General features: G+C 57.9%; 2 protein-coding genes across 3 annotated transcripts in view; both read left to right on the plus strand.

Moving 5' to 3' along the window:
• Positions 1-91: 91 nt before the first annotated feature.
• On the plus strand, positions 92-10124 carry MMP11 (matrix metallopeptidase 11). Its single transcript, XM_012644097.1, has 8 exons — positions 92-202; positions 5926-6155; positions 7061-7204; positions 7283-7416; positions 7561-7802; positions 7887-8103; positions 8912-9169; positions 9991-10124. Exons 1-8 carry the CDS (start codon positions 92-94, stop codon positions 10122-10124), a joined length of 1470 nt encoding a protein of 489 aa, XP_012499551.1.
• A 2127-nt stretch (positions 10125-12251) lies between these two features.
• The window catches only part of SMARCB1 (SWI/SNF related, matrix associated, actin dependent regulator of chromatin, subfamily b, member 1), a 35719-nt gene continuing 32437 nt past the window's right edge, over positions 12252-15533 (plus strand). The window contains exon 1 of one of the 2 annotated variants that reach the window (XM_012644133.1): positions 12252-12647. In XM_012644133.1, coding sequence (XP_012499587.1) covers positions 12555-12647 — 93 coding nt within the window. In that variant the 5' untranslated portion in view covers positions 12252-12554. The remainder of the gene's footprint in view (positions 12648-15533) is intronic. The other variant, XM_012644132.1, reaches the window with a different exon arrangement.

Consider the following 15533-nt stretch of genomic DNA (forward strand, 5'->3'; position numbering starts at 1 on the left):
AAGGCGGCGGGGGGCGGGGCCGGGGGCGGGGCGGAGGCTATAAGGGGCGGCGGCCCGGCGCGGCCCAGCAGGCCCAGCAGCCCCGGGGCGGATGGCTCGGGCCGCCGGGCTCCGCGGCGCGGCCCCACGCGCCCTTCTGCTCCCGCTGCTGCTGCTGCCGCTGCTCCTGCCGCCGCCGCTGTTGGGCCGGGCCTGGCCGCCGGTGAGTGCCCGCCGGCCGCTCCTCGCCGAGGGGGCGCCGGGCACGCGGGCTGGGCGCAGCGGCCGATCCGGACCCACGAGGGCGCCCTGGGTGGCCTGATGCGGCCGGTACCAGAAACGCCTTCTGGTTCCTTGTGGGTGTGATAGATAGTGAGCTTCCTGTCCCTGGAAGTGTGCAAAGAGAGCCCGCGCCGGGATGGCTGGGACTGGTGAGCAGAACTCCACACTGGACTCACGCCCCCTCCAAGCGCAGGGACCTGCCCCTCGCGCCCCAGTCGCGGATGCCGGGTGCATGTTGGGCGAGGTAGCAGAGGAAGTGGTTACGGGAGCCCCCTATTCATCGCAGGGACAAAGCGGAGCAGGTCCCAGGCGGGTGTCAGCCAGCAGGTGTGTGGCCGAAGTGAGCGCACCTCCAGGTGCACAGTGGGACAGGGGATAAAGGAAGCGCCAGGGAGGGTAGTGCTGCGCTGGGGGAATAGGGTCTGAGCCTGCAGGAGATGCTGCCCCCTGTGCACCTGCCGGCAGGAAGTTTGGGAGGCTCGGAGCCAGGACAGCACGAGTATGAGACGGTATGAGTGCAGCGTGTGTGACCAAGAGGTGGGCGTCAGAGAGAAGGGGGAGCTGAGAGTGGGTGGCTGAGACCCTCAGAGGGCAAAAGGGTGGGGAGAGAAATGGAAAGAGCACACATTGTCCGAAGTGTGTGCTCCAAAGTGGAGAAGAAAGTCCAGGTAAGAGAGAGGACAGAGTGAGGAAAGGAGGGACTGTCACCGGGTATGTGTGACAGACTGTGTGTGTTCCAAAGGCTGCACCTTCCCTTGAGCTGGGCTTCAGAGCACCAGTCACAGGGGTGACCAGGCAGGGCCTGGTGCCTGGGCCACTCTGCCCTGCAGCCAAGGTGTCCAGCCAGCTCAGGTAGGCATGGGAGCAGGAGGGGGTGACAGGCTGGAGTCCTGGAACTGGTGTGGTGAAGAGGGAGGCCTGGCCAGGCTGGGGCCCTCTGTCCAGACACACCGGCTCTGCCCTGGCCAGCCTCATCCTCTGCTGGCTATGCGAGCAGGAGGGGTTGGGATGGGTGGGGTAGAGTGTATGGCGTGGGGATCACCTTAGTCTGGAGGCCCTGCTTCTTCCCAGCCCCTCTTGGTCCCCTAGAACCTGGGACCGAGTAAGGAATCAATCACCCTGGGTAGCTGTTGACCCCACAGGTGTGGGATTTGGAGAGATCTGTGTTTGAACCATGTGACCTGAGTGAGCCTTCTTATGCCTCAGAACTCACCCACTCCATCTGCAATGGGGGGTGAGAGGGGGTGACAGTACCTGCTGGGCACTGAGGATGAAAGGAGGTGATGCCAGGCACACTGGAGATACTCTGTCACCTGGAGCTGCCACTTTGATGCTTGTGCAGGGTCAGCGCTGGGGCTGGGAGCCAGCATAGGGTGGCGTCTGAGCTGAGCTGTTGTCTGTCACTCTGCAGACACACAGGGAGCATTTGGGGTTACCTCTGGTGTGTTTATCCCTAGGTTGCTGTCAGCAGAGCCAGGAGAGCTCTGTAAATATTTATCCATCCCAGTTCCTAGCTTTCAGGGTTGATGAAAGCCCTGAAGTCCAGAGGGACAAAGCTACCTCCCCTCCTGGAGGCCACAGGGGAGGGGAGGGAGGGGGGTGTTTAGGCGGAAGCTTGGGGAAGAAGGTAAACCTGCTTGCCAACTGGCTATGTGACTTGGGCAGGTTGCTTGACCTCTCTGGGCCTCAGAGGGACAGGATGCTGCATAGAACAGCATGGTGATGCTCCCGTGCTCCTCACAGCCTGACCAAGTGCCCTCCATTCAGACTCACCTCCGAACAGCAGAAGGCACAGCTCTGATTAATTATCCCATTGGACAGATAGCAACTGAGGCCCAGAGAGAGGCACAACTAGTCTGGCCTTACTCAGTGGTTTCCTAGCCAGGGGTCCTCCTTATGTCCCCTCTGTCTGCTGCTGCCTGTTTTCTGGGTTGGAAGTTGACTCAAGGGCCGCCCCTGAGTCTCCGAGCTCTGCCAGGAGACTGGGTCTGTGGAGAATTTCCTTGTCTGAGGCTGTGGTTTGGTGCCTGCCAGCAGAGGGCAGGGCTAGGCCAGCCGGGCACCCACCACAGGGCAGGCAGAGGGCAGCTGCTGGCCCAGGAGGGAATGCACTGGGAGCAGAAACACTCCTCAGGAATGTGGGTTTTGGAGGTAAGCCAAGAGTGGGCTGGGGGTTGCAGTAGGGGAAGGCTCCAGAGCGGGAGGCATGGAGCCCCAGGTCTAGGCCCTGCTCTTCCCTGACCTGCTGTGTGACCCTGAGCAAAGTCCTTGACCTCTCTGGGCTTTGTTTCATCCTCTGCAAAATGGGGGGATGCCTGCTCCCCAGGGCTGTAGATGAGGCCAGGAGTGGGCTGTGCCCCAACCTCACCTCACTGAATCTCGTATTCCTAGGAGCACCGAGCACACCCATCTTAGGAGTTGGCAGCTGCCTCGTGCCAGGCCTTGCAGCGAGGGCATCTGGCCCCAGCCAGAGAGGACTCTAAAAGATGAAGCGTGGGAGGTCAGCGAGGCTGGGAGTGTGTGTCCCATCCAGTGATGGGGAACTGAGGCCAAGAGCTGGAAAATGATGGGATCTAAGGAAAAAACAAATCACACCTGCTGGAGCCCTGGATTCCAGCATGTCCTACTCACTCACGCTCTAAGGTTAATGAATAGGACGTGGCGAGGGAGCAAGGGACCTCTGCCCTGCTGGGAGAACCTGCACATGGAGCTTTACTTCTCTGGGCCTGGGAGCTCCCTTCTAACCGCGACTTCTGTTCTACCATTTTAGTCTGGAGATTTTGAGGGAGAGCTGGAGGTGCCATAGAGACGTTGGCAAGGGGAAGAGAGGCCTACTGTGCAAGGAGCAGGGCAGGGAAGAGGCGCTTCTCTGCCAGAGACTGCAGCAGGCATTACAGAAGGATGTCATGCAGCCCTGAGCTGTGGCATCACCCCCGTTTGACAAATGGGGAAGTTGAGGCTAAGAGAGGACAGTGACATGTCCAGAGTCACCATGGTGTAGAACTAGGCCTTCTGAACTGCAGAGCTTGGCTCTTTTTTCTGCACTGAGAGGGCCAGGATCCAGAAGTCTGGGCATGGACATGGTGCCTTGTGGGAGAGGAGAGGAAGGGACAGTGGAGGGTGTGTGGGGTGTGTCCATGGCTCCACGGGTGTCCCACCGTGGCTGGCTGCGCAGGCTCACTGAGGGCAGAGGCAGAGGCCACGGGCATAAGCAGAGCCAGCAGGTGGGACTCTGGGCTGTTTGGGGATCCCAGGGGACAATGTAGCTCTGCCCTTCCCAGGGAGGGTCCTTATACCCCTGCCAGGGTTAGGGGAAGGAATCTGTTTCTACTGTAGGTCAAGGGGCAGCATGGCGGGGAGGAGGGGGCAGGCTCTGTGGCCAGTCCGCAGACCTGAGGTCCATGTCCTCAGTGTGAGACCTTGGATATGAATCGTGCCCACCCTACTGACCCTGAGTGAGCCTGCCCCCAGAATGCCTGGGAAGCAGCAGGTGCTTAATAATGTCCTGTTCCTTCTCTTCTGTCACTAAGGTGTCACTAAGGAAGGATGACTCAAGCCCTGGAGAGCAGAGCACAGGCAGCAGGGAGCGGGGTGGGCCGTGAGCACAGACAGTCCGCTACCAGAGCAAGTTGCTTATCTTCTCTGGGATCCATTTCCTCATCTGAGAAATGGGGGTGATGACGGTGGCACTGGTGAGAAGTTCCACTGGGGCTAAGAGCATGTCCACAGATGCCAGGGGCCTGGCCTGCAGCGGTGATAAGTACTTATTAACAATAAGCCCATGGCCGGGCGCGGTGGCTCATGCCTGTAATCCTAGCACTCTGGGAGGCTGAGGCAGGTGGATCGTTTGAGTTCAGGAGTTCGAAACCAGCCTGAGCAAGAGCGAGGCTCCGTCTCTACTAAAAGAATAGAAAGAAATTAGCTGGATAACTAAAAATATATAGAAAAAAAATCAGCTGGGCGTGGTGGTGCATGTCTGTAGTCCTAGCTACTTGGGAGGCTGAGACAGAAGGATCGCTTGAACCCAGGAGTTTGAGGTTGCTGTGAGCTAGGCTGATGCCACGGCACTCTAGCCCAGGCAACAGAGCGAGACTCTGTCTCAAAACAAAAAAAAAAACAATAAGCCCAGAATTGGCTGGAACCACATCCCAGTGCGGCCGTGTTGGGCCACGTAACCACGCAACAAGCAAGCTCTGGAAGTGGGGGAAGTGGCTCCAGGGTCTCACACCCTTAATAGTTCCATAGCCCCCACATTCAGAAGGCCCCTTCCTATTGGGGTGTTCTTGGGAGTTGACTCCTCAGCTCGGGGATCAGGAGTTTGGAGGCCTGGGATGCTGACCCTGGGGCATCTGGGGCCTGGGACGGCTGCCAGAGGCTGAGGGTGAGGCGGGGCCTGAGTGGCCGGGCTCCTGCCCCAAATATGGTTGTGCCGAGGCTGCGGTTGCCCAGACCAGACAGGTGCTCAGTCTCCCGGCAGACAGCACAGCTCCATCCTTCTCCTCCAGTGCAGGAAGGAGATTTAGCTCTGTGAGGTTCTGAGCCAGGCCTCAGTCTTAGGCCTAGGATCCCAGGGTCCGCTCATGGTCCTGCCACGCCCTTGCTGGGTGACCTCACAGGGTCTCCCACCCTCTCTGAGCTTCTGTTTTTCTCATGCACAAGAACTATGACTTCTGCCCTGCGGACTTGCAAAGGGTAGGGGGATGTAGCTTAGGTCAGAATTGCACTGTGCTCCTGGGGCTTTAGCAGGTGGGCCCGGGTGCCTGGTAACTGGCTGCCCCCTCCCTCCTGCGTGGCAGGCAGATCACAGATCTAGCTCCCGCCGTGCATGGGCCCTGGTGGGGTGTGACTAAAACTGCCTGCGCTGGAAGTCAGGCCTCAGTTACCAGGCGCCCTTGCCGGGTGCCGGGCCTGTGCTAAGTGTTCCACACACATCGCCTTGTCTAGTCCTCAGGTGGACACGCTGGGGAGCTACCGCCATCCCCACTGGCCAGGTGAGCAGACCAAGGCCACGCTACAGGGCTGCAGCCCATCCACGCTGGGGGAGGAGGGGGACATCCTGGGCAGGGGAGATGGCAGAGCCGCTCACATGACCGGGGAGGCAGAGTGGGGTGACCCAGGTGTGCCTGAGCAAAGAAAGGGAGGTGGAAACGAGTTTGCGGAGAGTTGGGGAGGTGTGGAGCCAGGAGGAACTCGTCAGGTGTTTCCTTGAGAGCATTTTGGGGTCCATTCCTGGGGGGGGTGTGGAGGATACAGTCAGGGGCTCATAGCCGGTTCACCCCCACCCAGACCTCGCTGGCCTGAGTAGGTCAGTAGGTGACAGGCAGCCCAGGGCCCTCCTGGGTGGGTTGGGGAGACAGCCTGGTGCCTTGGAATGAGGTGTTGGGCTACGAACCCCTGACTGTATTCTCCACACACTCCCAGAAGTGAACCCCAAAACACTCTAGAGGAAACACCAGGGAAGTTCCTCCTGCTCTCCCCCCGCCAGCCCCCAGAGTCAGCCTAGTGCCAAAGGGCCCTGCTGTGTGCTGGTGCCCTTCCCTCCCTGTTTGTCCAGCCACACGGTGGGCCGGGGCTGTGCATGGTGTGCTGATGGGCCACACCTCTAACCACAGGCCACGAGGGCCCGAGGCCTGACCAGGCCCTCATGTTCTCTCTCCTGCCCAGGATGCGCATGGCCGGCGCCCCATGACAAGGGGGCCTCAGCCTTGGCATGCAGCTCTGCCCAGTAGCCTGGTGCCTGCCCCTGCCACCCAAGAGGCCCCCCGGCCTGCCAGTGGCTCCAGGCCTCCCCGCTGCGGCGTGCCTGACCCACCCGATGGGCTGAGTGCCCGCAACCGGCAGAAGCGGTTCGTGCTGTCGGGCGGGCGCTGGGAGAAGACAGACCTCACCTACAGGTAGGGGCTGGGGGCTGCGCGAGCAGGACTCAAGGGCGCTGTGTCCCCATGTGTGAGCCTGCCACCTTCACAGCTGCTTCTCGAGACACACACCAGGGCCAGATCTGTGTGGCTAATGGGCCTATGTGCCCACTGACCCCGCCACCCCCGCCATCCAAGGACACATATGTGAACAAACACCCCCTCACACACATGGATACCCTCCCTCAGCAGGGGGAAGTGGCTTTGTCATCGCCCGGGGAGTCTCAGCACATGCTTGGGGACAGGTGTTCAGTCACCCAGGCAGCCTTTACTGGGGACCTATTAGGGCCAGGCCCGGGACTCCACGGTCAAGGAGGCAGACACAGCCCTGTTCTCTCGGAAGGCCATGTTAGCCACGTCACTGCTGGACTTGGGCTTGGTGCCGGTGGAGACGGCGGGGGGCAGGGGCAGGCAGGAGCCAGCTCCTCACTGCGTGACCAGGGAGGCTGAGGTCCCACATCCTGCAGGCGGCCACTCAGCCTGGGAGGGAAGAACTGTCTGGTGTCTCATGGTGTTGGAGCTGAGAGTGCAGAGTCCTTGGGGATTTCCTGGGTGGGGACCTTGGGTCCAAGAGGGGGCTCAAGGGGCCAAGGTCTCCCCATAGTGAGTGGCACTGTCAGGTCTAGAACGTGGGTCCTGGGACTCCTGGCCCTGTGTTCTTTCCACTGAATGCAGACACCTGTACATGCCTAAGTACACACAAACCCACACAAAGACGTGTCTACATAGCCAGGCAGACTGATGTGCTACACCCAAGGCCCACAGCACACCTCACCGTGTCCCAAGAGTACACACACCCACCAACACTTAGGGGCAACTCCTGACCTCTCGGCCATCAGGGGCTGTCCCTGCCCTGAGGCCCAGGCCCCTCCGCTTCCCCGCAGGATCCTCCGGTTCCCTTGGCAGCTGGTTCGGGAGCAGGTGCGGCAGACAGTGGCAGAGGCCCTGCAGGTATGGAGCGAGGTGACACCACTCACCTTCACTGAGGTGCATGAGGGCCGCGCTGACATCATGATCGACTTCACCAGGTGATCGGCGGCCTGGGATCCCTCAGGGAATAGCCCCGCCTGCCAGCTGTCACTGACTCTGCCCCCACCTGCCCACAGGTACTGGCATGGGGACAACCTGCCATTTGATGGGCCTGGAGGCATCCTGGCCCATGCCTTCTTCCCTAAGACCCATCGAGAAGGGGACGTCCACTTCGACTATGATGAGACCTGGACTGTCGGGGACAACCAGGGTATGGATTGGGTACCCATTTTCCAGGTGGGGCAAGTGAAGGTCATAGAGAATGGGAACTTGCCAAAGTCCCTGAACTGGGTCTGGAGCATGGGTGTCTTGTGGCAGGAGGTCCAGGTGTCGCTGACCCATCTCCCTTCTCCAGGCACAGACCTGTTGCAGGTGGCAGCCCACGAGTTTGGCCATGTGCTGGGGCTGCAGCATACGACAGCAGCCAAGGCTCTGATGTCCCCTTTCTACACCTTCCGCTACCCACTGAGCCTCAGCCCAGATGACCGCAGGGGTATCCAACACCTATATGGCCAGCCCTGGCCTGCCCCCACCTCCAGGGCTCCGGCGCCAGGTCCCCAGGCTGGGATGGACACTAACGAGATTGCACCGCTGGAGGTGAGGCTTGGGAGGGTGGGAAGTCTGAGGTGGGGCCCTGTGGCTGCAGCGTGTGCCCTCAGCACAGGCCCCTCTCCCCCCAAGCCGGAAGCCCCACCGGACGCCTGTGAGGCCTCCTTCGATGCAGTCTCCACCATTCGGGGCGAGCTCTTCTTTTTCAAGGCAGGCTTTGTGTGGCGGCTGCGTGGGGGCCGGCTGCAGCCTGGCTACCCGGCACTGGCCTCTCGCCACTGGCAGGGACTGCCCAGCCCTGTGGACGCGGTCTTTGAGGATGCCCAGGGACACATTTGGTTCTTCCAAGGTGAGTGGAGGTGGAGGGTCTGCTCGAGGAACTTCCTGGAGCCAGGAATGTCATGCCAAGGGTAGTGATAGACAGATGGATCCCCAGGGACACAGTGGGCAGGGAGAGGGTACCCCAAAGGCTGGAGGCCAAGGAAGAGCGTGGCACACTCCTCGAGCACAGTTGGGAGGCCCCGGAGAGGGCAGCTCTGGAGATGGGAGGAGCGTAGACGGTATTGCGCATCTGGCAGTGCACTGGTGCATCCAGCCCCCAAAGCCACCCCATGGGGCAGGGTGCTAGACATGAGGCCTCCAGGGCTCAGAGGCAGCGAAGTGGCTCACTGAGGGTGCAGCTTGGAAAAGGCAGGGCAGGGATTTGATCCAGGTCTGTGACCCTGGAGCTGTGATTTCAACCTTCAGCTGGCAGAGTTGAGACCCTGGAGCCTTCCAGGTGCCAGAGACTTCAGAAGCAAAGGTGCGGTGTGGAAACCTGCACGTGGGTTCAGGGCAGCGGGGCCTAGGGAGTGGTCAGCGGGCATTTGTCACAGAGAGCCAAATGCCAGGGCTAGGAGCAGGAGCCCAGGCAGCCCTCCGCTGACTACAGTAGCTCCACCCAGTGGTACTTTACAGAGCCTTCACCCCGGCTCATCCCAGCTGCCTCCCACTTCCCTCTGGGCGTGTGGGGTGCTGAGCAGGCACTATTGGCCCCCATGTTTTATGGACAAGGAAACTGAGGCTGGGAGAGTCTGTGGTGGTGGCAGAGCAGGTCCATGGTGCTGGGCGTGGCAGTGATGGCTTGGCAGCTCCTTGCAGCCTCTCCTCTCCGGCAGGCGCTCAGTACTGGGTGTACGATGGTGAGAAGCCAGTCCTGGGCCCCGCACCCCTCTCTGAGCTGGGTCTGGTGGGATCCCCGGTCCATGCCGCCTTGGTCTGGGGTCCTGAGAAGAACAAGATCTACTTCTTCCGAGGAGGGGACTACTGGCGTTTCCATCCCAGCACCCGGCGTGTGGACAGTCCCGTGCCCCGCCGGGCCACCGACTGGCGAGGGGTGCCCTCTGAGATTGATGCTGCCTTCCAGGATGCCAGTGGTGCGTTGAGGGTGGGGCGGTTGGTGGGAGGTGGGTGCAGCAGCCGAATCTCCCGCCCAGTGGTGGCTGGGCCTTTGTCCAGCGCCATCTGTCTTCCTCCTGGTGGCCAGGCAGTAGTATATCTTGTGTTGCAGATGAAGAGGCTGAGGGCCAGAGAAGTGCAGTCTTGCCCCAGTCCCTTGGGCACAGCCAGGAAGATAATAACCGCTGAGCACAGAGGGCTGACAGTGTCCCAGGCACGGCTCTAAGCTCCTTACAAGTCTCGTGCATGTCTCAGAACAGCTGTCTGACCTGTTATGAACCCAGTTTCCAGAGGAGCAAACAGAGGCTCAGGCAACGAGGCCTCTAACTGGGGCCACCCAGGTGGACAGTGGCAGAGCCAAGACTCTTACCCAGGCGGTCCCTGCTCATAACCACTGAACCACCCGGCTTCCCACAATTGCAAAGGACTAGAGCCAGGTCAGGACTCGCAGTCCAGTGCTCTCTCTCTCCTACATTGGGACCTGCTGGGAGAGTTGTCTTGGGGTGGCCTAAGGCTCTAGGACTCCAGGAAACCCATCTGTAGTCTGGTTGCTGGATACAGGAGAGAATGACATGGAGGGCGGTGAGGGCAGTGGGACTTGCTTCCTTGAGAGGTAGGACTTGGGCCACTGAAGTTCCAGGAAGCTGTAAGGCGGGACCAGACCCTGGGGCAGGCGGAAGGGCGTTCGGGAAGGCCAACCTCGGATCCTGCAAGGAACTCAGCAGTAGCCAAAGCCTGCCCACCCAGTCGTCCCTTGGGCCTAGTGTCTACTCACTCAGGCCTGACCTTCTCTTCTCAGGGTATGCCTACTTCCTGCGTGGTCGCCTCTACTGGAAGTTTGACCCTGTGAAGGTGAAGGCTCTGGAAGGCTTCCCCCGCCGTGTGGGCCCCGACTTCTTTGGCTGTGCTGAGGCTGCCAACACTTTCCTCTGACCGCGGCTTGGGTGTCCTCAGGGGTGCCGACCCCTGCCAGGCTAGAGACCTGCAGCCATCTTGGTGGCTGTGGGCACCAGGCATGGGACCAAGCCCATGTCTCCTCAGGGGGGTGGGGTGGGGGTGCAATCACCATGACAACTGCAGGGAGGGCCACGCTGGTCGTGGTCACCTGCCAGCGATTGTCTCGGACTGGGCAGGGAGGCTTTGGTTTTACTTAAGAGTGAGGGCGGCCTGGGACTGGCGCCGCTCCACCTGCGCAGGTCCCGGTCAAATCTGGCTGCTTTCCATCTCTGTCCCTGTCTCAGGGTAGGACCTTGGCAGGGCTGAGGGAACTGGAGCGTCCTCACTCGATCCCTGCTGTGTGGTTCCTGCCAGGAGCTGGCACTGGAGCAGTGGTGCCAGGCCCCCAAGGCCTTCAGCCCCAGCTGAGCAACTGGGCCATGGGGCAGGGCCCTCACCTGAGAAGTCAGCTCTGGGTAGGTGCCTGCATCTGGCTGGCTTCCTGCTGGTGATGCTGGAGCTCTGTTCCGCTGGATGCAGGCCAAAAGGTCCACAGACAGCTGGGGGCAGGCAGGTGCTTCTTGCAGGAGACCCCAGGCCCTGGAGGCCCCAACATACCTCAATCCTGTCCCAGGCCAGATCCTCCTGAAGCCCTCATTCCAGCACTGCTATCTTCCAAAGCCATGTAAATGTGTGTACAGTGTGTACAAAGCCTTTTTTTTTTTTTTTTTACTGAGGACTATCATTAAAAACAGTTGTTTTTTACCTGCCCGCCTGGTCTCTCTTTGTGACTGCGCAGCCAGGATGGGGAGGCCTGGCGTGAGTCCAGCCCTACCCTGGGAGCCAGGGTCAAAGCCCCCACCCCACCCCAAGCCCCTAGCCCTGCCCCTTGGGGCTGGGCACAATGCTTGGGGCTCTTCCTGCTCCATCCCCCCATCACATCTCATGGACACCTGCAGTGGCTTCTTAACTGGCTCCTTGCTTCCCTCAGTTCATCCTCGAGTGGTGGCCATTTTATCTGATCATGTCACACCCCAGCCCCACTGTAAAGTACTGTCACCCTCCATATCTGTGGGTTCCATGTCTGTGGATTCATCCAACTGTAGAAAATATTTGAGGGAAAAAAAGGAGGTTGTCTCTGTACTGAACATATACAGACTTTTTTCTTTTTATTCCTCAACAATACAGTTTAACTATTTACATAGCATTTACACTGTATTAGGTATCATAAGGAATCCAGAGATAATCTAAAGTATACAGGAGGATATGTGTAGGTTATATGCAAATATTATACCATTTTATATCAGGGACTGGAGCATCTGTGGATTTTGGCATACACAGGAGTCCTGGAACCAATCCCCCATGACACCAAAGGACAACTGTACTTTGGTTTGCCACTGCTGTGGCGACACAGAACAAAACTCATGGTTACCATGGCCCTTCCTAGCTCAACCCGGTGTCTCCTTGCCCTGCCCAGCACCACATCTTCGTAGCAACTATCACAGCAGCAATTCCATCCGACTGAACCATGCGGAGCTGTCAGCAGTGGGCTCCTTTCACTCACTGCATTGTTCAACCGGGTGCCTGGATTGCTTTGATGCTTTCAGTAGTGGTGGTCCCCACTCCTGGCTGTAAGTGCCAAGGGGCAGAGCCACAGGGTAGGGCTGTGCTTATTGCAGGCACAGAGTGCAGAGTTAAGGAGGGAATGGAGAAGGTGTAGCTCCCCTCCAACACTCATCTGATGCACCAGCCACACCAGATACCACCTGGGCCTCCGAATACCGCCATGCCACACCCAGTGTTGTCATTCTGCCCATCCCCACTGCTGTAGGAAGAGCTGTAGGCCTGGAACTGGGATATCTGTTCCTAGGAGGCCTCTTATTTGCTCAGCTGCACTGCGATTTCGGGGCGGGGAAACTGAGGCGCTAGCCTGGGTCATAAAGCTCGTCCAGACCATTCAGGCTTCCAGATGTGGCTCTGTCCTCACGGTCTTCAGGCCTCATTTCGTTTCTTCTTTCCTGGGCTGAGTTCCAGTGCTGGCTGTAAGACTGGGAAAACCACTGCAAGAGTCAGGGCCTCAGTGGCTATTTTTGTCCGTGAGAAAGCTTTCCTCGGTACCACGACTTGAGAGGTAGCCTGGCAGAAGAGAATTGGACGTGGCTCCTTTAAGGGGTCCGCGGGGACGCGCTCGGGCTTTTGTTCGGGCGGCGGCGCGCGCGTCGCCGTCAACGCCCGCGCCTGCGCACTGACGGCGGCCTGGTCGTCGTCTGCGGCGGCAGCTGAAGAGCCTGGCGGAGACAGGAATCCCGGCCCGGCCCGCACTTCGCCTCCCGGCCTCGATTCCCCTCGGTCCGGCGTACTCCGGCCCCGCCCCAGCCCTCCCAGTTCCTCGCGGCCCGGCCCGGGCTAGCCGCCTCCACCGCCGTAATGATGATGATGGCGCTGAGCAAGACCTTCGGGCAGAAGCCTGTCAAGTTCCAGCTGGAGGACGATGGCGAGTTCTACATGATCGGCTCCGAGGTAGCCCGCGGCACGTCCTCGCCTTCCCTGGGCCCGGCCCCGCGGGAGCTCCGGGGCGGGTCTGCGCGCCGGGAGCGCGCGTCCCCATTCATCGCGGCGGCGGGCGCGTGCACGGGGCTGGGACGTATGGGGGCGTGGCCGGGCCGGGCCTCTGGCCCCCGCCCCACCCCGGTGATGCGGGTTTCCTTGCTTTGTTCGCCGGTCCCCGTGCACCCTGCTGCCAGGGCTTGGGGCGCCGCGGGAGGCCATTGGTTCCGCGCTGAGTTGGTACTGCTCCAGCCGGACGCAGAGACGGGATGTTCGGTTAGCCCTTGCGGCGCTTGGGGGCTGTACTAGTGCCCTTGACTCTTTTGAGATGTTGCAAATCTCACGTGCATCCCTCCCCCCAGTGCTGCTTGTGGGGTTCTGAAATCGCAGGTTGGAAGCCCGGGGCTTAATGAGGGCTCACCCCCATTGCATTTGTTGCCTCTGAGGGTGGCAGTGGAGATATTTTGACCTTTGTTTACCAGTGAAGAAACAGATTGGGAGAAGGATGCTTGCTTGTGGGTGGATAAGGCTCCCAGTGCCTGAGCTAGATCTTTCAGCAGTTCAGCAGCAATTGACACTTTAGATATCTGTAAACTGATTCTGAATTATTACAGGGGAAAGATCCTAAGGATCTTTAATCCTTAACTAGAGTGACAGCACTTTGATGAATCAGCTAAAACCCTGACTGTAGGAAAATCCTAACTGGCCCTTCAATAGGTGTTTGTTCTAAGTGTATTAAGTTTTTGCAAATTGTCTCAAACTAGCCCTTTTTGGTCTAAAGGATCCCCACCTATATTCCTTTTTTAAAAAATTGTGGATATACAGTTAAGATGTGCAAACATCAATCAATAGAGTCTCTCATGAGGCGGTAAGTACTAATCCCGGAGAGCTAAAGGCATTACAAAATTCTGAGAGTTGCTTCTCCTTGTAGCAGTTTTTAGTATTACACTCCAACATTTCATATTTTTAAACTTTTGGGGTTTTCTTCACAACTGAGCATAGTGTGAATGAACAAAGCCTCCTGATGGTCACACTGAGGCTTTCAGGGCACCCCATGATTCCTGTCTTGTGTTAGTTGTGTCAACTTATGAAACCGATGTTGTCGGTAGCATCAGAACTTTAGTGTTTGCATCACATTTTCCACCAATTTTTTTTTTTTGGTAGAGATGGGGGTCTTGCTTTGTTGCCCAGGCTGGTCTTGAACTCCTGGCCTAATACCAACCCCAGCCCCCAATCTCCCAAAGTGCTGGGATTACAGGTATGAGCCACCACACCTGGCTGTGTATCCACCAATTTTTAAAAAACAAAAAGGGCAGGATGCAATAAATTCACGTTCACATGATCACTTAAGTACTGCTATTCAAAGAAGGCTGTGCTGGGGAAATGGAGCCAGTGCCTGTCCATTTGCCGCAGCTCAGAATGGTCTCCATCGTCTTGTAGGCACTTAAGTGCAGGACGCAAAAGGCAATTAGTATGTAATGCTGGGCAGGTTGTTTAAAGAAGCCTTTACCTGATCTAATGGGGGAGAAAGTAATCAGTTTGGCCTTGATTCTGAGTGGGTGGTACTTTTGAAAAGAAAGCTTTCATTTATTAGGTGGAGCCAATTGAGAAGCAACACGTGGCCAGGTGGGAAGAACCTCAGGAGGCCTGGTTCCACCCCTGCATCACTTTTCTCGTGTGTATGATGAGATGCTTGGACTAGATGGTCTCTAAGATCTTCCCCAAAACACATTTTAGATTCTAGAAAGCTAACTATAGTCTTCTCTTTCAGCCCCTCCACTCTTGGCCCTCCCTGTTGAGTTAGAGCAATAGTTGTGAGACACAGAGAGGCAGTTTGCTTTCTTGGGCCTGGCTTAACAATCATCAGACCTTTGGAGCTTAGGGAAGGGTTCGAGATCGGAGAACCATCTGTTGATATCTAGTAGCTCCTGTGACACTGCTGGATGGATGCCTCCAGCCCCCCTCCCGATAGAAACAGGCACTGTATTCAGAGAGGTGGGCAGCCGTAGCAACAGACTCAGTGCCTCCATGAAACATCTATAGAACTGCCTTGGAGGGCATTTGCAGTTGCTATGAGTGTGTATCAGTGTTCTCTTGCCATATGCAGGCGGCTCTATTCATCAAGCCAGAGTCAAGGAGCTAAGAGAAACCTAACGAATTGCCAAGTCCAGCATCTTCATTTTATATTCAGGAAACCTAGGTCTAGAGAGGGCAAAGGCTGGTTCAGGGAAAAGCCAAGAACACAAGCCCAGTCTCATAAGTTGTGAAGGGGCCTTGGGAGGGGTCTGGGAGTCCTAGAGCCCTGCTGGGCCTGCAAGGTAGTCATGGGGACAGTATTGTCAATTTCTTTTAAAAAACATAATGGAGGCTGGGCATGGTGGCTCCTGCCTGTAATCCCAGCACTCTGGGAGGCTGAGGCAGGAGGATCACCTAAGGCCAGGAGTTCAAGACCAGCCTGGGCAACACAGTGAGACCCCTTCTCTACCAAAAAAAAAAAAAAAATTAGCCAGGCATGGTGGTACACACCTGTAGTCCCAGCTACTCAGGAGGCCAAGGCAGGAGGATCACTTCAGCCCAGGAGTTCAAGGCTGCAGTGAGCTATGATCACACCACTGCACTCCAGCCTGGGTGACAGGGTGAACGGATAATAATGACACACAAACCAAATAACGCTGAGGGGTCTGTGCTCTCTATGTGGAACGTGAGCGTCTTGCTGTGGGTACCTTTCTCTTGTGTGTTCAGCAGCTCTGGTTGTTGATTACATAAGTCTTTCATTAATGGAAAATGGAGAAACATTTTTATTTAATAAATATACTATGCTTGGTAGGTAAAATGGGAAAAATAATAGAAGTGGTCCTT

Source organism: Propithecus coquereli, unplaced genomic scaffold (assembly GCF_000956105.1).
Source record: "Propithecus coquereli isolate 6110/MARCELLA unplaced genomic scaffold, Pcoq_1.0 Scaffold206, whole genome shotgun sequence".
NCBI lineage: Eukaryota > Metazoa > Chordata > Mammalia > Primates > Indriidae > Propithecus > Propithecus coquereli.

Bases quoted from the DNA above. Each gene is read 5' to 3' on its own strand.
- MMP11 (XM_012644097.1), top strand. From the start codon at position 92: ATGGCTCGGGCCGCCGGGCTCCGCGGCGCGGCCCCACGCGCCCTTCTG. The intron at 6,156-7,060 runs GTAGGGGCTGGG...GCTTCCCCGCAG, and splicing joins AAGACAGACCTCACCTACAG to GATCCTCCGGTTCCCTTGGC. The intron at 9,170-9,990 runs GTGCGTTGAGGG...TTCTCTTCTCAG, and splicing joins TGCCTTCCAGGATGCCAGTG to GGTATGCCTACTTCCTGCGT.